We start from the raw sequence: 15,406 nt of genomic DNA, 5'->3' as shown, positions 1-15,406 counted from the left end.
AGCGCAAGAAGCCTAGTGTCTGTGTCATCGGCACACGCAGCCTTTCTGTCAGAGCATATGACGGGCCGCCGAGCTGCTTAAATTAATATGCCAAACGAAACTATAATAAATAATGTCTTACCAGTTTTTAAAGGCCTTAATATGAAGCTTGTCACATGTTTAGAACAAATTGGATTATGCACTTTCTCCGCAGCAGCTCAGTCTGTGTCCTCCGCTATATTTTCAGATGCGCTCGTATCAAACTACTGTATATCGATATAAACGGTATTGCTTATTAAAAAAATATCGATATATCGTACAAACTCGATATACCGCCCAGCCCTAATTGGTAGGTCTATTAGTAAAATCTGTTGATTTTAGAAATCTTTTGTTTCATTATATGCCAACATTGACGCTTAAAAAATGGCAAAAAGCACTACTTGTGCTTTTTGCCTCAAGTTTGCATGACTGTAACTCAAGAGGTATACTGCAAAAAATGCTTTTCTAGGATCTTAATATCCTTTTAGATATTAGATTTTAGGTTCTTAACAAACTTTCCGTTTGGTATCTTCATTTTAAAGGCCCTCAATGATTCATTCCCAGAGATATGAAGATCTTAATGCAATTTTCAAAAACCAAATGTGGGTCATTTTGCATACAGCTGATACTTTTTAAAAAAAGATGAATATCTAAAGAACATATAATGTTGAAACTAGAAATGTCTCTTGATTTTCTATCTGAATATTTCTATCTGAGTGCCATAAATATTCTTTTTCTAAAGTTTACATGCCTGTAACTCAAAGTATTCATGATATTTTAGCATCCTTCTAGATTCTCATTCTAAATAATCTTTCCTTTTGAAATCTTTTTGAAATCTTATTTATACGGCCCTATATGGTTGACTCCATGTCCAATTTTTTTAATTTTACCCATTTTCAATGGTCAATAACCAAATGTAGGTATGTGGATTAAATGTGGATTACTCCGTAAATACACATCAACAACATTTAATATTTTGGCTTTCATCACCATACATGTTTATCTTTCTTCAGAAAAAAAATGGACAAAATCTAAAATTTGAGCCGGGGACCTCTGGTTGAGTTGACACGGAATGACCCTACAGCATAAATAGACTATGACCATGACTGTCTGCTTAGTTGCCAACTACAATCAGCATCGAAAATAAAGCAATTCTGATGCATGCTTACACTTGTAAAGTCACTGAAAAGCAGTTTGATGCAACAGCTGCTCACAGTGGTATAGCCTTACATTACAACCAAAATTAGTTTCTCAGCAACTATTCTGCATGGTCAGCACTTCCTGTGGTAGGAAGCCCAGCTCTTACCTATGTGTGCTGTGGTGGGGGCTGTGTTTGGGGTCTTGGCCCAGGGGTTAGTCTCTCGGACAGGCAGCGGGGGCAGCAGCACGGGTGAGTTAGCTGCAGTAGTTACAGTGACACTAGGCGGCGGGAAGGCAGGAACTGCACCATTAACTACAGCAGCAGACAGGACGTGAAGATTAGAGACCTCTGACTACACACACACACACACACACACACACACACACACACACACACACACACACACACACACAAGCATTAGGGGTTGCAAAGACGATTAGATTAGTTCTGCCGCTAATCAGGGTTCTGGGTCTGTAATGACTAGTCTGGAATCACATGATTTTAGTTGTGCTTATTCTAAGTATGGTGACAGCAGGAGGAAAATTTCTCTGTCATCAATATATACAACATAAGCTTTGTATTAGTAATGGAGATGGCTGACAAATTTACTAGCTAGTTGTCAATGAGTTTGTGTACTGTATGTATCATGCTTTCCACAAAATTATGAAGCAGCACAACTGTTTTCAACATTGATGATAATAATAATAAACGTTTCTTGAGCAGCAAATCAGCATCAGAATGATTTCTGAAGGATCATGTGACACTGAAGACTGGAGTAATGATGCTGAAAATTCAGCTTTGATCACAGTAATCAATTCCATTTTAACATATATTCAAACAGACAGTCATTTTAAATTGTAGTAATATTTCAAAATTTTACTGTTTTACTGTGTTTTTGATTCAATAAATGCAGCCTTGGTGAGCATAAGAGCCTTCTTTTAAAAACATCAAAAGTTTTGAAATAAATCAAACTTTTGAATGGTAATATATATCAAGTTCTAATAAAAAAAAAAAAGCATGTTTACATTCATTCTGATACAGATGCTGTGTGTATTGAGTCTTTTACATTAGGTAAACACTGACCAGCTAACTAGTAAAAATGGCTAGTGGTGCAAGTCATAACACAAACATCTACGCCTTTGCAAACTACTGAGAGTGTGAGGGTGTAGCTGACCTGGAGCAGAGGGTGACTGCGGTGAGGAGGCGGGTTTGGGCATCGGTGCGGAGGAGAACGGGTCCTCTGGAGGCCCACTGAAGGTGGATGTGATCTGAGTGCACAGAGAGCTGATGCTGTCGCCCTCACCCTCCACCTCCGGCACTGACAACCACAAATACACAGGACAATATTCACTATTTACATCTGCTGCAGGAAACTCTGGTGCTCTGAAGGTGTTTAAGTTTTAGGTACAAAAAGGGAAGGAGAAAGAGAGGAGGACATCTAATATAGTAGGGCTGATTTTTCTCAGTTTTGATCAATTCTCATTTTGATTAACTGATATCGGCTCTTACATACCAAGAATCAATCTTTTAGTCTGTGCTGTTTTAGTTGATGCATGAACAAAATGTCACCAAACATTTGTAGGGCACTTACCATCCAATGATCACAATAAGCGCTGTACTTCACAACTTTTGATAGGAAACGAAGTCTTAACTTTAAATTTCTGTCAATTTTTATGTTTTATTATTAAACTCAAACAATGTGGAATGACAGATCACTGTAGTACCTCAGTACAAGTTGGAGATCATCTCTTTCTCTTTACTACTAGTTATAGCATGAAATAAACATGAATGAACATCAGAAGCTGTTGAAATAAACAGAACAACTTACTGAAATGTATCATGTCTCATGTAATCACTTAATCAGTGTTTCAACCACCGAAAGATGTCAAATAAACAGCTTGTAAACAATGTTTTTGCTACAGCTAGCATTCGAACGAATATATTTCAAAAAAATAATTGTAGACACATAATTATATCATTAAAAACTTGCATTCTTTTAAAGTTGTAATATTTATTATAAAAAAAAGTCTTCTCTCTTTAGCTCTCGTGGTACTGGAATACACCGATCACTCTGCACAGTCAGTCCACGTCAAGTCGAACACACCTACTAGTTAACACCGGTTACACTCAGAGATGTGGCGCACACGTGAGGCTGTAATGTGAATGCGTCCCAGCCCCCTTAGATGTAAGGCTACATTTACACTGGTGCGTTTATGTTTTAAAATGAAAACGATCCTTGTCATACTGGCGTTTCCACTGCGTTTCAAGCCGGCTTTCCACTATCTCCGACAAACGACAAGCGACAGACCGGTCATTCATTTCCAATGGAGAGTAGCGCGGGAGCTGCGTGGAGTTCCGATCATATGCAGATGTCCGTTCATACTACACGACCGAAAGCGCGTGTTACGTGACCATTCATGCACACTGTAGCATCATGCTACATAAGACAATAAATAAGATTTATATTCCGCTTTTACTCAAAACTCACTTTAAACCACCATTGAGTGTTTGTAATAACTTCCGATTGCCGTCTAACAGGGCCGGATTTACGCATAGGCATTCTAGGCACGTGCCTGTGTTCGCTCTTCCAGGGGGGGCCCAAACACAATGAAGAGATATATAATATTTTTGTTATACTTTGGGCTATCTACAACAGTAAGAGAACCAAAAACCCCATAAGACATTGAGCAAATAAATATAACAAACAATAGGGTAAAAAATGACAAACTATTTCCATGTCTTCCACCTTTTTTATGTAGGCTACGGAAATCACGCTTTCTTTCTCCCAGTCTCTCTCACAAACGCACACACAGTGCAGACACGCACTCGCGCACACACGCGGAGACGCAAACAGAAACTTCTTGTCAGTGCTGCACCGCAAATTTATCAGTAAAATAGTTTCGCAGCTGAAAAGCTACATGACATTTCTCAGTAGCGAGGTTCATGAAGGAGTTTAACTTAAAGATTCGCTATTAGTAGACGCTGCTGCTGAACGCTGCTGAGAGATGCACAGACGTGAAATGTGTGTCAATATCCAGCCCTACAATATAGATCTATACTGACATAAAATAAGAAAAAAAGACCAAACAATTAAATTTGCAACTCTGGAACAGTAAAAACCAGAGAGCTTTTCAAAAGAGGATGTAATGCCAGACTGAAAAGCCTCACCAGTGTTTTTGATGGGGAAGTCTGACTTGCGCTGCACGGTGGAGGGCAGCTCGTTCATGCGCAGCGACATCTGCCGTTTGAAGGGAGAGGTCTTCTGACTGAGTGCAGGGAAGCCCCTGAACGAGCCCTGGCGCGCGATAGCATCCACAGTGGCGTGGCGTCGCGGGATGGCGTGAGGATTGGCTTCCTGAGGGGCCAGTGTGGCCATGGGCAGAGGAGGGGAGGATGACGAGCCATTGGGTCCAGCGAGGGTGACCACAGGATTAGACACGCTGACAGAGGAGCTGCCCAACACACCCTCAGAGTCTGCTGACAGAGGAAGGGTTAGACCGTCTCACGCAGTGACCATCAAAACGCATGTTACTTGTGACTGGACTCAAGTTTTGGGTCAGAAAGATTTTTTTAATGTTAATGTTTTTAGAGTTAATGGTTTTTGAAAGTAGTCTCTTAAGCTCACCAAGCCTGGATTTAATTGATCAACAATACAGTAATATTGTAAAATATTACAATTTAAAAGAATTATATATATATATATATATATATATATATACATATATATTTTATTTATTTATTTTTTTAATAAAACCCATATGTGACCCTGGAGCACAAAACATCAATGGAAAGATTATTTATTCAGCTTTCAGATGATGCATAAATCTCAATTTCGAAAAATGTACCCTTATGATTGGTTTTGTGGTCCAGGGTCACATATAAACCCCATATCTAACACGACGACATTCAGAGTTTTCTTTGGACTTTTGAACTATTCGAGGGCACTGTATGAAATCTCTCTCACACACACCTTTCTTGGCATCCTGCAGTTGTTTCATGACCTCCTCTCGCTCGGCCTGCTCCGTGGCTGTGGTGACGCGGAAGGATCCCTCCCGTGTGAAAGTGGTGCGGTTGGCATCGAAAGTGGCTGTGACCCCGCACTCTTTCTCCCTCTTCTGTTTGCGCTCCAGACACGCAGCAAACGCACAGCCCACCGCATGGCTCAGACGCTCGCCCTGAGACCAACACCAACCATTACAAATACAAAACATAGTCAAAGTCTTCCTTCATATGAAATGAAGGCTGGTGGGTTTAATTTTGTTATATCAAATATTATACATTTTCACAGCATTGAGTAAATCATATATCTGATAAGGTAGGGCTGGACGATATGGCCAAAATTTATATCACGATATATTTCTTAATTTCGGTCGATACGATATAATTCCGATATCGATATGAACACTATTTAAAAAAGCCTTGTAAAAACTGCCAAGAACGCCCACAACAGATGTCTGTGCACACAAACTTATGAAAAATTAATTTGCCAAGTCTTGACACCTCATGGAAACACTGGTAATGTATATCGAAATATCGGAAATGTGTTTAAAAATCATATCACCGTTATTGAAAAGAATTATATCGCGATACATATTGATATTTAATTATTGTCCAGCCCTATGATAAGGCAATATATTTAAACTCATTTTGGCTCATATACATATTTTTTCCCAGTGTTTGGAAACAACACCAAATCCTGAAACCTAAAAATTGATTGGTGATTTAAAAAAAAAAATTTAGTCCTGGTGTCCTCTATAGAGGACATAGCATAACATATGAATAAAATGTTATTTTATTAATAAAAATAAAAATGTTATTTTTCAATTTTTTCCTTACGCTCTAAACAACCTAATGACATGAAAAAATACCAAATTCACAAAGCTTTTTTTCTGGTTTTCAGGAGGATATACAGAGGCAAATAAGAAAAAATAAGGCCATAAGCCTCTCCACTGCAGGACCACAGTGTGTCCATGAGAGTGTATGACAGATCTGAGCATCTCACAGAGTCCTTGATGGACATGAATACCAAATTCACAAAGCTTTTTTTCTGGTTTTCAGGAGGATATACAGAGGCAAATAAGAAAAAATAAGGCCATAAGCCTCTCCACTGCAGGACCACAGTGTGTCCATGAGAGTGTATGACAGATCTGAGCATCTCACAGAGTCCTTGATGGCCATGAAGCAGTGGCAGATCCAGCGGCGCGTGGTCCCGTCTCTGCAGATGTAGGAGAAGGCGTGCTCAAAATTACGATCCGGTGCACAGAAGGACACCTTCTCTATCGTCTGGTCCAGAATGAGATCCTGGTAACAAAACAGGCAAAATGCATGTCATTCCAACTGTAATTTATATTTTCACAAAACAGTGTTTCAGTGTACAATCATACATCAACTCATCTGTAGTCATGTTGTATTCAAAAGGAGAAGAAAAGGTGAAAAAAGAGACAAAATGCAAACCCCTACAAGAGTCTGGGGGCAAAAACTGATAAAATGTTTACTTGTCAGCTTTAAAATGTGGATTGAAGTATTATTTTTATATTATTAAATTCTAAAAATAAATATATTACTAAAGTAATTATACTACTGTCCTGAGAATATGAAAAGAGTATTTAATTATAATAATAATGACAATAATAATACTAATTTTTATAGAGCAAGAAAATAAATGATACTAAAATTGTGATTGGCTGTGAATAACATTCAAATGTTTTTGGTGGAAAACTGCACATCAGAGATTTGTTAACAACAGATTTATAAACTATTTTAATTACGAATTTGAGAAGATCTGCATCAGTAAAAGCTTGCACATTTTGAAAAATTCAGCAGCATTCATACGCAGCTAAGTGGACCACCTGCCAGACCAAAATCCAGCAGGCCTTCATGCACCGATGAGCAATAACTGACTCTCACCAGCAGGTGGCAGAAAACACTGAACATGACAATTGTGCATGAGTATACCAGCACTGATTCATCCACCTGCACCGCATGCTGATCCAAACCTCTTTCATGAACAAAAAAAGACACTTGGAAGAGATGCTCTTTTCTATGCATTTGCAATGAATGGGACTGAAGCTTTCAGTGACGCAAGAGCATTAAAAAAGCATCATGAATGTGGTCAGTATGATTCACACACGATATTCAAAGTCTTCTAAAGCCATTTACTAAAGATCTTGACGTCGAACATAGTGTTATTATGAATCAGACAGCGATCATTCCACTGAAGAAGGTCACGGATGTAAGTAAATGACAACATTTTCATCTGAATTCACTTTAAGTGCACGTTTTTTAAATGGTCAACAGCGAACCCTTCATTATGATCTACTGTGCTGTATGTATCAGTACTGTGGTTATCTGGTGGATCAGTTCAGAGTCCTTCAGTACCTTTGTCTTGTCATCTACGACCCTCAGGCCATCCGCAGACACCCAGAGCACCGCTCGCACGGCCTTCTTACCCACCTGTGTGGACACACACAACACACACAGTGAGAGACGGACGGGAAAAGAGACGCACAAAAAGAGAGTTGATTTTCCCATAAGTTCCCCTCGTTGAGGCCCTTCACCCTCTTCGACTTTCACACAAATGCACTTTCATCTATCAACAACACCTGAAAATAGAGAACAGTTAAAAACAGTGAGTTTTGAGAAGGTTACAGCAGTGTTAGGAGAAGGCTGCATGTCGTATAACGCGAGAAAGAAAGAAACAGTAGAAGTGAACCACTCAAACAAACACACATCCTGATTCGGGGAGCTTTGAGTGTTCACACTTACCTAAGTGCAGAATTTAGCTGTTTCTCACATACACACACTCACGCGCTTTCGTTACATGAAAGACGAAAATATGAGTTCTGAAACTCAATTTGCCCTTTTGCACACACTCTTCTTTTAGGAGCAAACTAATCTATCAGTAGGGGGAAGAAGTGTACACACTCACAAACTTACTCTATGCAAGCACACAAATGCACATCTGAATGCTTGGGCAATGCATCGCAATCGTGCAATCCCATTGCGCACACTTAACATTCAATGCTTTATAGCTGTGGCGGGGTACCAGATCTCAGGACTCAAGAGCAGAGGTTGACCAATATACTGATTTTACAGATGAATTGGCAAAGTGTGGAAAACTATGAAGGTAGAATGACGTCAAAAAGATTTGCATACGCAGGGTAATATTTGTGGAAGTGTACATAAGACTGTAAGCGTAAAGCAGTGCTTTTGACCGTCTTTTGGCGAAAAAAACGTGCCAAAAGTGTAAGCGCGGAAAAATGGAAGTCAGAAGCATGCAGATCATATTTATTTTGCGTTAGCATGAAGCTGCAGTTTCACAATACATGAATTACACTTACGAGTAACAGTAAAATGCTGCAAATATTTTTTTCTTGCGCTTGAAACACGATTTACACCTTTACAAAGCTTCTCTTGCGCATGCAAATTTAATTTACGCTTACAGTCTTATGTACACTTCCACAACTCTTACCCTGCGTATGCAAATCTTTTTGACGTCATTTTACCTTCATAGAAAACTGGTTAAATAAACAATGACTGCAAGTTGCACAGTGTAACAGCGCCCTCTAGATGTGAAATTAAACCAGCTGCGGATTGCTGTGACATGTGCCTACACTTTGTATACAGTACGAGTTATCATTACATATAGTCATGGTATAGCGCCCTTGCAGCTACACTGAATGCTTCATGATTTGGCATTATGATTATAAACCGAGGACCGAAGCAAAGACAGAAAATCAAGCTTCAGTAGCTAGAAGCGCTCGAGTTCATGTACTTGCATAGAGCATTTTCTGGACGGTACGTAAATGCACACAGCAGAACTTACTTTTGCAAAGAAGCCCTTGAAGAACTTTCTGTCCTGGAATGGAGGTTGGTAAGGGGATGTTGGTGGGAGGAAAAGGCAGGAGAGGGTTACAAATGAACTCAGACACAATGTCCTGTGAGTGCGTGTAAGGACGGACTCTGGTTTGAGGGGTTTTGATGGTTAGGAATGACAAAGTGGTGAAGTATGGAGAGGAGAGGAGGGGGAGATCACACCTCTAGCTCACCAATCAGCCGTCAGACTCACCGATACGTGTGTCGATGTTATTGGTTCTGTTACAGTTCTAGTATTATTACTCCACTATGTGAGTTTGATTACTTCACTACTCTTGAAGGAATAGCTCACCCATAATGAATAATCACTCATTTACTCTCCTCATGTTGCTCCAAACGCATACGATGCTTTAACAGATGTTAGGCAAAATGTGTACGCTGCTCTTTTCCATTCAATAAAAGTAGATGGATGCTGCTTAGCTACAAAAATGAGAAATCATAAAAGTAGACCATGCAACTCATAAGGCTGCAACAGTTTTTTTTTGTTCAGTCGATTAAGTTATTGATTATTTTTTGATCAGTTGATTAATCTAGCAATAAACAAATATTCTAACCTCTATTAATTATCATGAATAGTGCCGAGTATGATTTACGTCAATGTCTATGGCTGATTGTAGAAAAACATGAACATCATTTGGGAATTATTGTAATTAATATTTGGAATTGCACGTTTTTAGCTTTTGAGGAGCTTCTTATGGTTTTACCAGATTTTATAATGTAGAGAGCGTGTTAATGTATTTGTCGAATATAATCAATCAGAAAACCCTGCGATACGAGTTAACATTTTCTTGATTCATGCTCACGTGAAAGTGCAATAATTCTAATGAGATGCTAAAAGAAATTTCTAAAAATCGTAATTAGCGCTTATAATTTTCCAACAAAATGATCATGATTAGTTTGACCATTATCGTGCAGCACTACATGTCACACATTACCTTCATGGTGCTTTTTCTGTTTTCTTTTTCTGAGCTCAACAGCTTCTGTCTCTGTTTACTTTCTTTGTATGGAAAAGAGCGGCCTGAACACTCTACTAAATATCCTCTTTTGTGTTTCATGTAAGAAAAAGGCAATAAAATGTTTTGGCGAGGGTGAGTAAATCATGGCAGAATTAGATTTTTGGGTGAGCTATTCTTTTAAATGAATCATGTTATGATGTTAGTGATGGCAGCAGTTTATTAGGATTGGTTCAGATGACCTCACATGGCATCAAAAGAGTCACGAGGAAAGAACTGATCTTGGATCCGGGGTTCACTACAAGCACACACCCCAGCTGAGAGAGAAAGAGTGTGAGGATTTCAAAATCTCTCTTCAGCCACAAACACACCAGGCTTATTATAGTCAACTTAAGCTTAAGCCATTAAAAAAAAAAAACCTTTGTGTTACTTGAAAGGAAATAAACGTTAGCTGAACTAAAATAAAAAAAGCAACATTTCTCATTTTCATTTAATTAAAAAAAACTTTAAAAAGCTTCAACAAAAAAATGTTAATTAAAAACTAATTTCAAACTATTAGATTTTTTCAATGATACTAAAGTAACACTGAGGGGCCGTTTACACGAAAATGTTTTCAGCCAAAAACGGGAAACTTTTCATGCGTTTTGCCTGTTCGTTTACACGACAACGGCGTTTTGGGGACTGAAAACGCATATTTTTGAAAACGGGTTTCAAAGTGCAAGTTTTTGAAAACGCCACCGTTATCGTCTCCATGTAAACACCCAAAACGGGAATCTTTGAAAATGGTGACGTCATGTGCGTGTGTAGTGCGTGTTAGGTATGTAGACATGCGCAGTACGTGTCGATTTTAAAGGCAAGCGTCAACAAACATACACAACAATGGCGGAGTACATGGTACAGTTGTTGCTGCTCAAGAGATTGCTAACGCTTCTTCAGCAAAGTGTGGATTTACTTCACCAATAATACAACCAACAGCGGAGACGCATCATATACACCCAGCCCCAGGTACTGTTTACTAACAAGGTGACAGCGCCAACTACTGGCCTGGCATACGTAATACAGCGTTTTTGGCCATTTTCGCGGATGTGTGTAAACGCGAATCGTTTTGAAAACGCTGTCGTGTATACGTGAAACTTTTTAAAAACGCAAGGGAAAATCTTTTCCGTTTTTGACTACATCGTTGTCATGTAAACGTAGCCTGACACACACTGCAGATAAAAAGCAATCCATTCTGTACACTCTTCAAAATAAAGGTTCTTTAGTATTGATGGTTCCGTGAAGAAATTGTAACATCCATGGAATCTTTCCATTCCACAAAATGTTCTTTATAGTAAAAAAAAAAAAAAAAAGTTCTTTAGATTTTAAAAACATTCTTGCCTCTAAAAAACGAAAAGTTCTTGGAGCGAAAAGAACTGTTCGCTCAAAGGTTATTTGGGGAACCAAAAATGGTACTTCTTGCTCCGAAGACCTTTCTTTTTAAGAGTGTACACATAGTGTTTGGTTATTTATGGGTATGATGACGCAATCTACTACTGAATTCACAACCCGCCCACATCATGTTTCTTGTTTACAGCTACGTGACTCCAAAGCGCTGCAGCGGTTATGTCAACCATTGTGTGTGTGTGGGGAAGTCTGATTGCTGTATTTCATATACATGTGGAATGATAACTGCAGAAATGCGTCGTCATTCCCTAAACCTTACAGTGTGGATGTGGCCTTTGTAAAACAAGAAGTGCACCGTTCACCAAGCCTGAGACTCACTTCCTCTCATCTACCCTGGCTTCACGTCCCTTAACTGAGGTTTGGGTTTCAGTTCAAGTAATCATGACCAGCAAAGCCATTATTTACTAAACCCACATCTTCAGTTAAGGCACAGAAAGAGGTGGAGGTTACATGTTACGAGTTAAAGTTACTGTCTGTTTCCACACGTGTAAGCTCATACACAGCAGTAGAAGGAAAGCGATGCTCATTGGGTTAGAAAAGAGGTTTAAGGGGTCAGAGAGGATCGAGATGCTCTTAATGGCTCATGTCAACAAACCTGCTTAGAAAAAGAAAACATCATAATGCATTCACTTCAGTACATATGCAAACAGATGGAGGAGGACGGGGGTTTCATGGGTAATAACTGCCACTGATGCTAGACATCTTGAGCAGGGTGGAAAGAACTGACTGTAGACAAATAGAAATACAGGAGCTGTAGGTAAAGAGAAACAGGGAAGACTAGAGGAAAGAAACCGAAATATCCTGTTGCTCTTCTTTCTCTCAGAATCAGCCTGCATTTCCACTGTTTGAGAGCTAATGCTGTCGTAACGGTTACTACATAACCGACCTACAAACACAGTGCAGTACGGTCTTCACCAGTCTTGATTACTTCTGTGAATATGTTGTAACTTTCCAAGTAATTTAATTAATTTCTTCATGAGCTGGCTGTAAAGGAACATTCAGAAGATAACAACAAATGAGCATGATTCACATCTGGCACTTGTAAATTATTTAATTTTGGAAGAACATGGAAAATTAAGTATTTGAAGTAGCCATGCAGCATGACAAAATAAGGCTGGCTGTGTAAACTGAATGCATATTATGCATGCGCTGAATTGACTGCAAACAAGTTTATTATACATATTTTGTCTGTTTAAAGAGGTTACTATTTAAATGCATTTTATTTCAGCTAGTTGCCAAAGCAACATTTATCATTTTCATTTAGTTAACGTAAAGAAAAAACGAATGAAAATGTGAAAAACGAAACGACTAAAACTTGAACTAAAATAACAAAAAATTAAAACAAAAAATAATAATTGTACATTATTGTAGGCTCACACATAAAACAGAGCTTAAAGTGCTTCTAAGATCAGATACAAAATATTAGTAATAACAAATATTAAAAATAATAATAGAATTTTCAATAACTTAAGAGACCTAAAAATATCTTAAAATCCTGACTTAAAAGTTTTGTCTTCACTTGCTTTTTTAAAAATGTGAACGCTTGGAGCTCATCAGTTTTAATTGGTAAAAGGTTCCACAATTTTCAGACTGCATTGGAAAACAGGAAGTAACAAGGTCGTTTGTGGCCTCCTAAATTCCAACCGTTAGAGGTCAAAGATCATCAGCAAACACAAACAGCCTGTGTGTGACTTGGGAAGGACATGTGTGCTCTCATCCTTCAGAAAGCTGAAGTTTAAACTAACATACTGGAAACTCAAGAAAAGCCACCGCTAGACATGACGCTTATATATTCTTCATGGATACATCATCCCAACATGCACCGTGATGAGCGCAGTGAAAAAATAAATAAAAAAGTGAGGGACTCAAGGGCATTAGATCTTCACATGCCAGAAACATACTTCATAAACACATTTATCATGTTAGGTCCAGCTAACACAGTAACAATAAACAACTAACACAAGTGGATGACATCAATAAAGATGAGCCTCTGCAGAGACACATGGACTTCCTGGACACGGGTGGCAAGCTTCCAGTGACAGGAAATCTTATTATGTTAGAGAACGCTCCTCACATACATACACACACAGGTCCAGCCACTTGATTTGGTGCTCCGGGTTACAGTGGTGGTAACTTAATTAGTGCTTATAAGTTCTGGAAATAATGAGGTTTGGACTGTCTGAGCGATGGTTTGAGTAGGTTACAGGGTCATGGGAGATGACTTATCTGTTAAAGCTGCCTCTTTAAAGCTTGTATATCATTAGTTATGTTCAGTGCGTTTGTGTCTTCATGCAAGAGCCATATGACTGACTAGAGCTGCACGATTATTCAAAATAAAATCTAAATCGTGATTTGGCTTAATTTTACTATCAAATCTGCTATTTTATTAAAACTATTATAAATGTTATTACATAAATATAAATAATTTTTTAAAATGTAAAAAAAATATACGCTGCACTGTGTTCAACTACACATGAGCAACTCGTGAGTTGGTGTTTTCAGCATCTCAGAGCATGTCGGTTCACATTAAATGCTGCTCCACATAAACTCCTACTATGAGTTTGAGTTGCTTTTGCATTTGGAAAAACTAATGCCAAAATCATGCCATTCTAGTAATGAGAGGCACTTATCATGAGCTGTTAGGGATATCTTTATTATTATATGTTAACGCTCTTTTTTATTATAGAGTGAAATATAACAATAGCAATATTTCTTTTATTTTGTTTCATTTTTTAGTTAGTAATAACAATCATCATGCTAATAATAATTTTTTTTTATTATTATTTTATACTCATTTTGATATATATATTCAAAATTATATATACATATACATATACATATATATATATATATATATATTCAAATTTCTGCTTGTGCAGCCCTACAAACAAGCACATCAAACCTGGAGCTTTTTTAAATTGCATTTTAAATCACATTTGCAATTTTTATAAGAAAAGCTGATTTTGCTACATCATGCAGCTTTTCCATGAAATGAAAGTGGATAGGATCAGTGGCTATCGAGCTCCAAAAAGCGTGTACACTATATTCCAAGCTTTCTGAAACCACCCGAGAGCTTTGTAATTAAACAAAATAAAAAAGTGAGGGACTCAAGGGCATTAGATCTTCACATGCCAGAAACATACTTCATAAACACATTTATCATGTTAGGTCCAGCTAACACAGTAACAATAAACAACTAACACAAGTGGATGACATCAATAAAGATGAGCCTCTGCAGAGACACATGGACTTCCTGGACACGGGTGGCAAGCTTCCAGTGACAGGAAATCTTATTATGTTAGAGAACGCTCCTCACATACATACACACACAGGTCCAGCCACTTGATTTGGTGCTCCGGGTTACAGTGGTGGTAACTTAATTAGTGCTTATAAGTTCTGGAAATAATGAGGTTTGGACTGTCTGAGCGATGGTTTGAGTAGGTTACAGGGTCATGGGAGATGACTTATCTGTTAAAGCTGCCTCTTTAAAGCTTGTATATCATTAGTTATGTTCAGTGCGTTTGTGTCTTCATGCAAGAGCCATATGACTGACTAGAGCTGCACGATTATTCAAAATAAAATCTAAATCGTGATTTGGCTTAATTTTACTATCAAATCTGCTATTTTATTAAAACTATTATAAATGTTATTACATAAATATAAATAATTTTTTAAAATGTAAAAAAAATATACGCTGCACTGTGTTCAACTACACATGAGCAACTCGTGAGTTGGTGTTTTCAGCATCTCAGAGCATGTCGGTTCACATTAAATGCTGCTCCACATAAACTCCTACTATGAGTTTGAGTTGCTTTTGCATTTGGAAAAACTAATGCCAAAATCATGCCATTCTAGTAATGAGAGGCACTTATCATGAGCTGTTAGGGATATCTTTATTATTATATGTTAACGCTCTTTTTTATTATAGAGTGAAATATAACAATAGCAATATTTCTTTTATTTTGTTTCATTTTTT

At 38.0% G+C, this 15,406-nt stretch overlaps 1 protein-coding gene across 3 annotated transcripts in view; it reads right to left on the bottom strand.

The window, feature by feature from the left end:
• The window catches only part of LOC107687942 (protein numb homolog), a 79,913-nt gene that overhangs the window by 1,781 nt on the left and 62,726 nt on the right, over window positions 1–15,406 (bottom strand). For 2 of the 3 annotated variants that reach the window (XM_016485433.1, XM_016485432.1), the window contains exons 3-8: window positions 7,538–7,612; window positions 6,320–6,460; window positions 5,130–5,334; window positions 4,328–4,633; window positions 2,334–2,477; window positions 1,325–1,471 (exon numbers count right to left, since the gene is read on the bottom strand). In XM_016485433.1, the coding sequence (XP_016340919.1) occupies window positions 1,325–1,471; window positions 2,334–2,477; window positions 4,328–4,633; window positions 5,130–5,334; window positions 6,320–6,460; window positions 7,538–7,612 (1,018 nt within the window). The remainder of the gene's footprint in view (window positions 1–1,324; window positions 1,472–2,333; window positions 2,478–4,327; window positions 4,634–5,129; window positions 5,335–6,319; window positions 6,461–7,537; window positions 7,613–15,406) is intronic. The other variant, XM_016485434.1, reaches the window with a different exon arrangement.

Source organism: Sinocyclocheilus anshuiensis, unplaced genomic scaffold, assembly GCF_001515605.1.
Source record: "Sinocyclocheilus anshuiensis isolate Anshui unplaced genomic scaffold, SAMN03320099.WGS_v1.1 scaffold421, whole genome shotgun sequence".
NCBI lineage: Eukaryota > Metazoa > Chordata > Actinopteri > Cypriniformes > Cyprinidae > Sinocyclocheilus > Sinocyclocheilus anshuiensis.
This window is presented reverse-complemented; position numbering and strand designations above follow the sequence as displayed.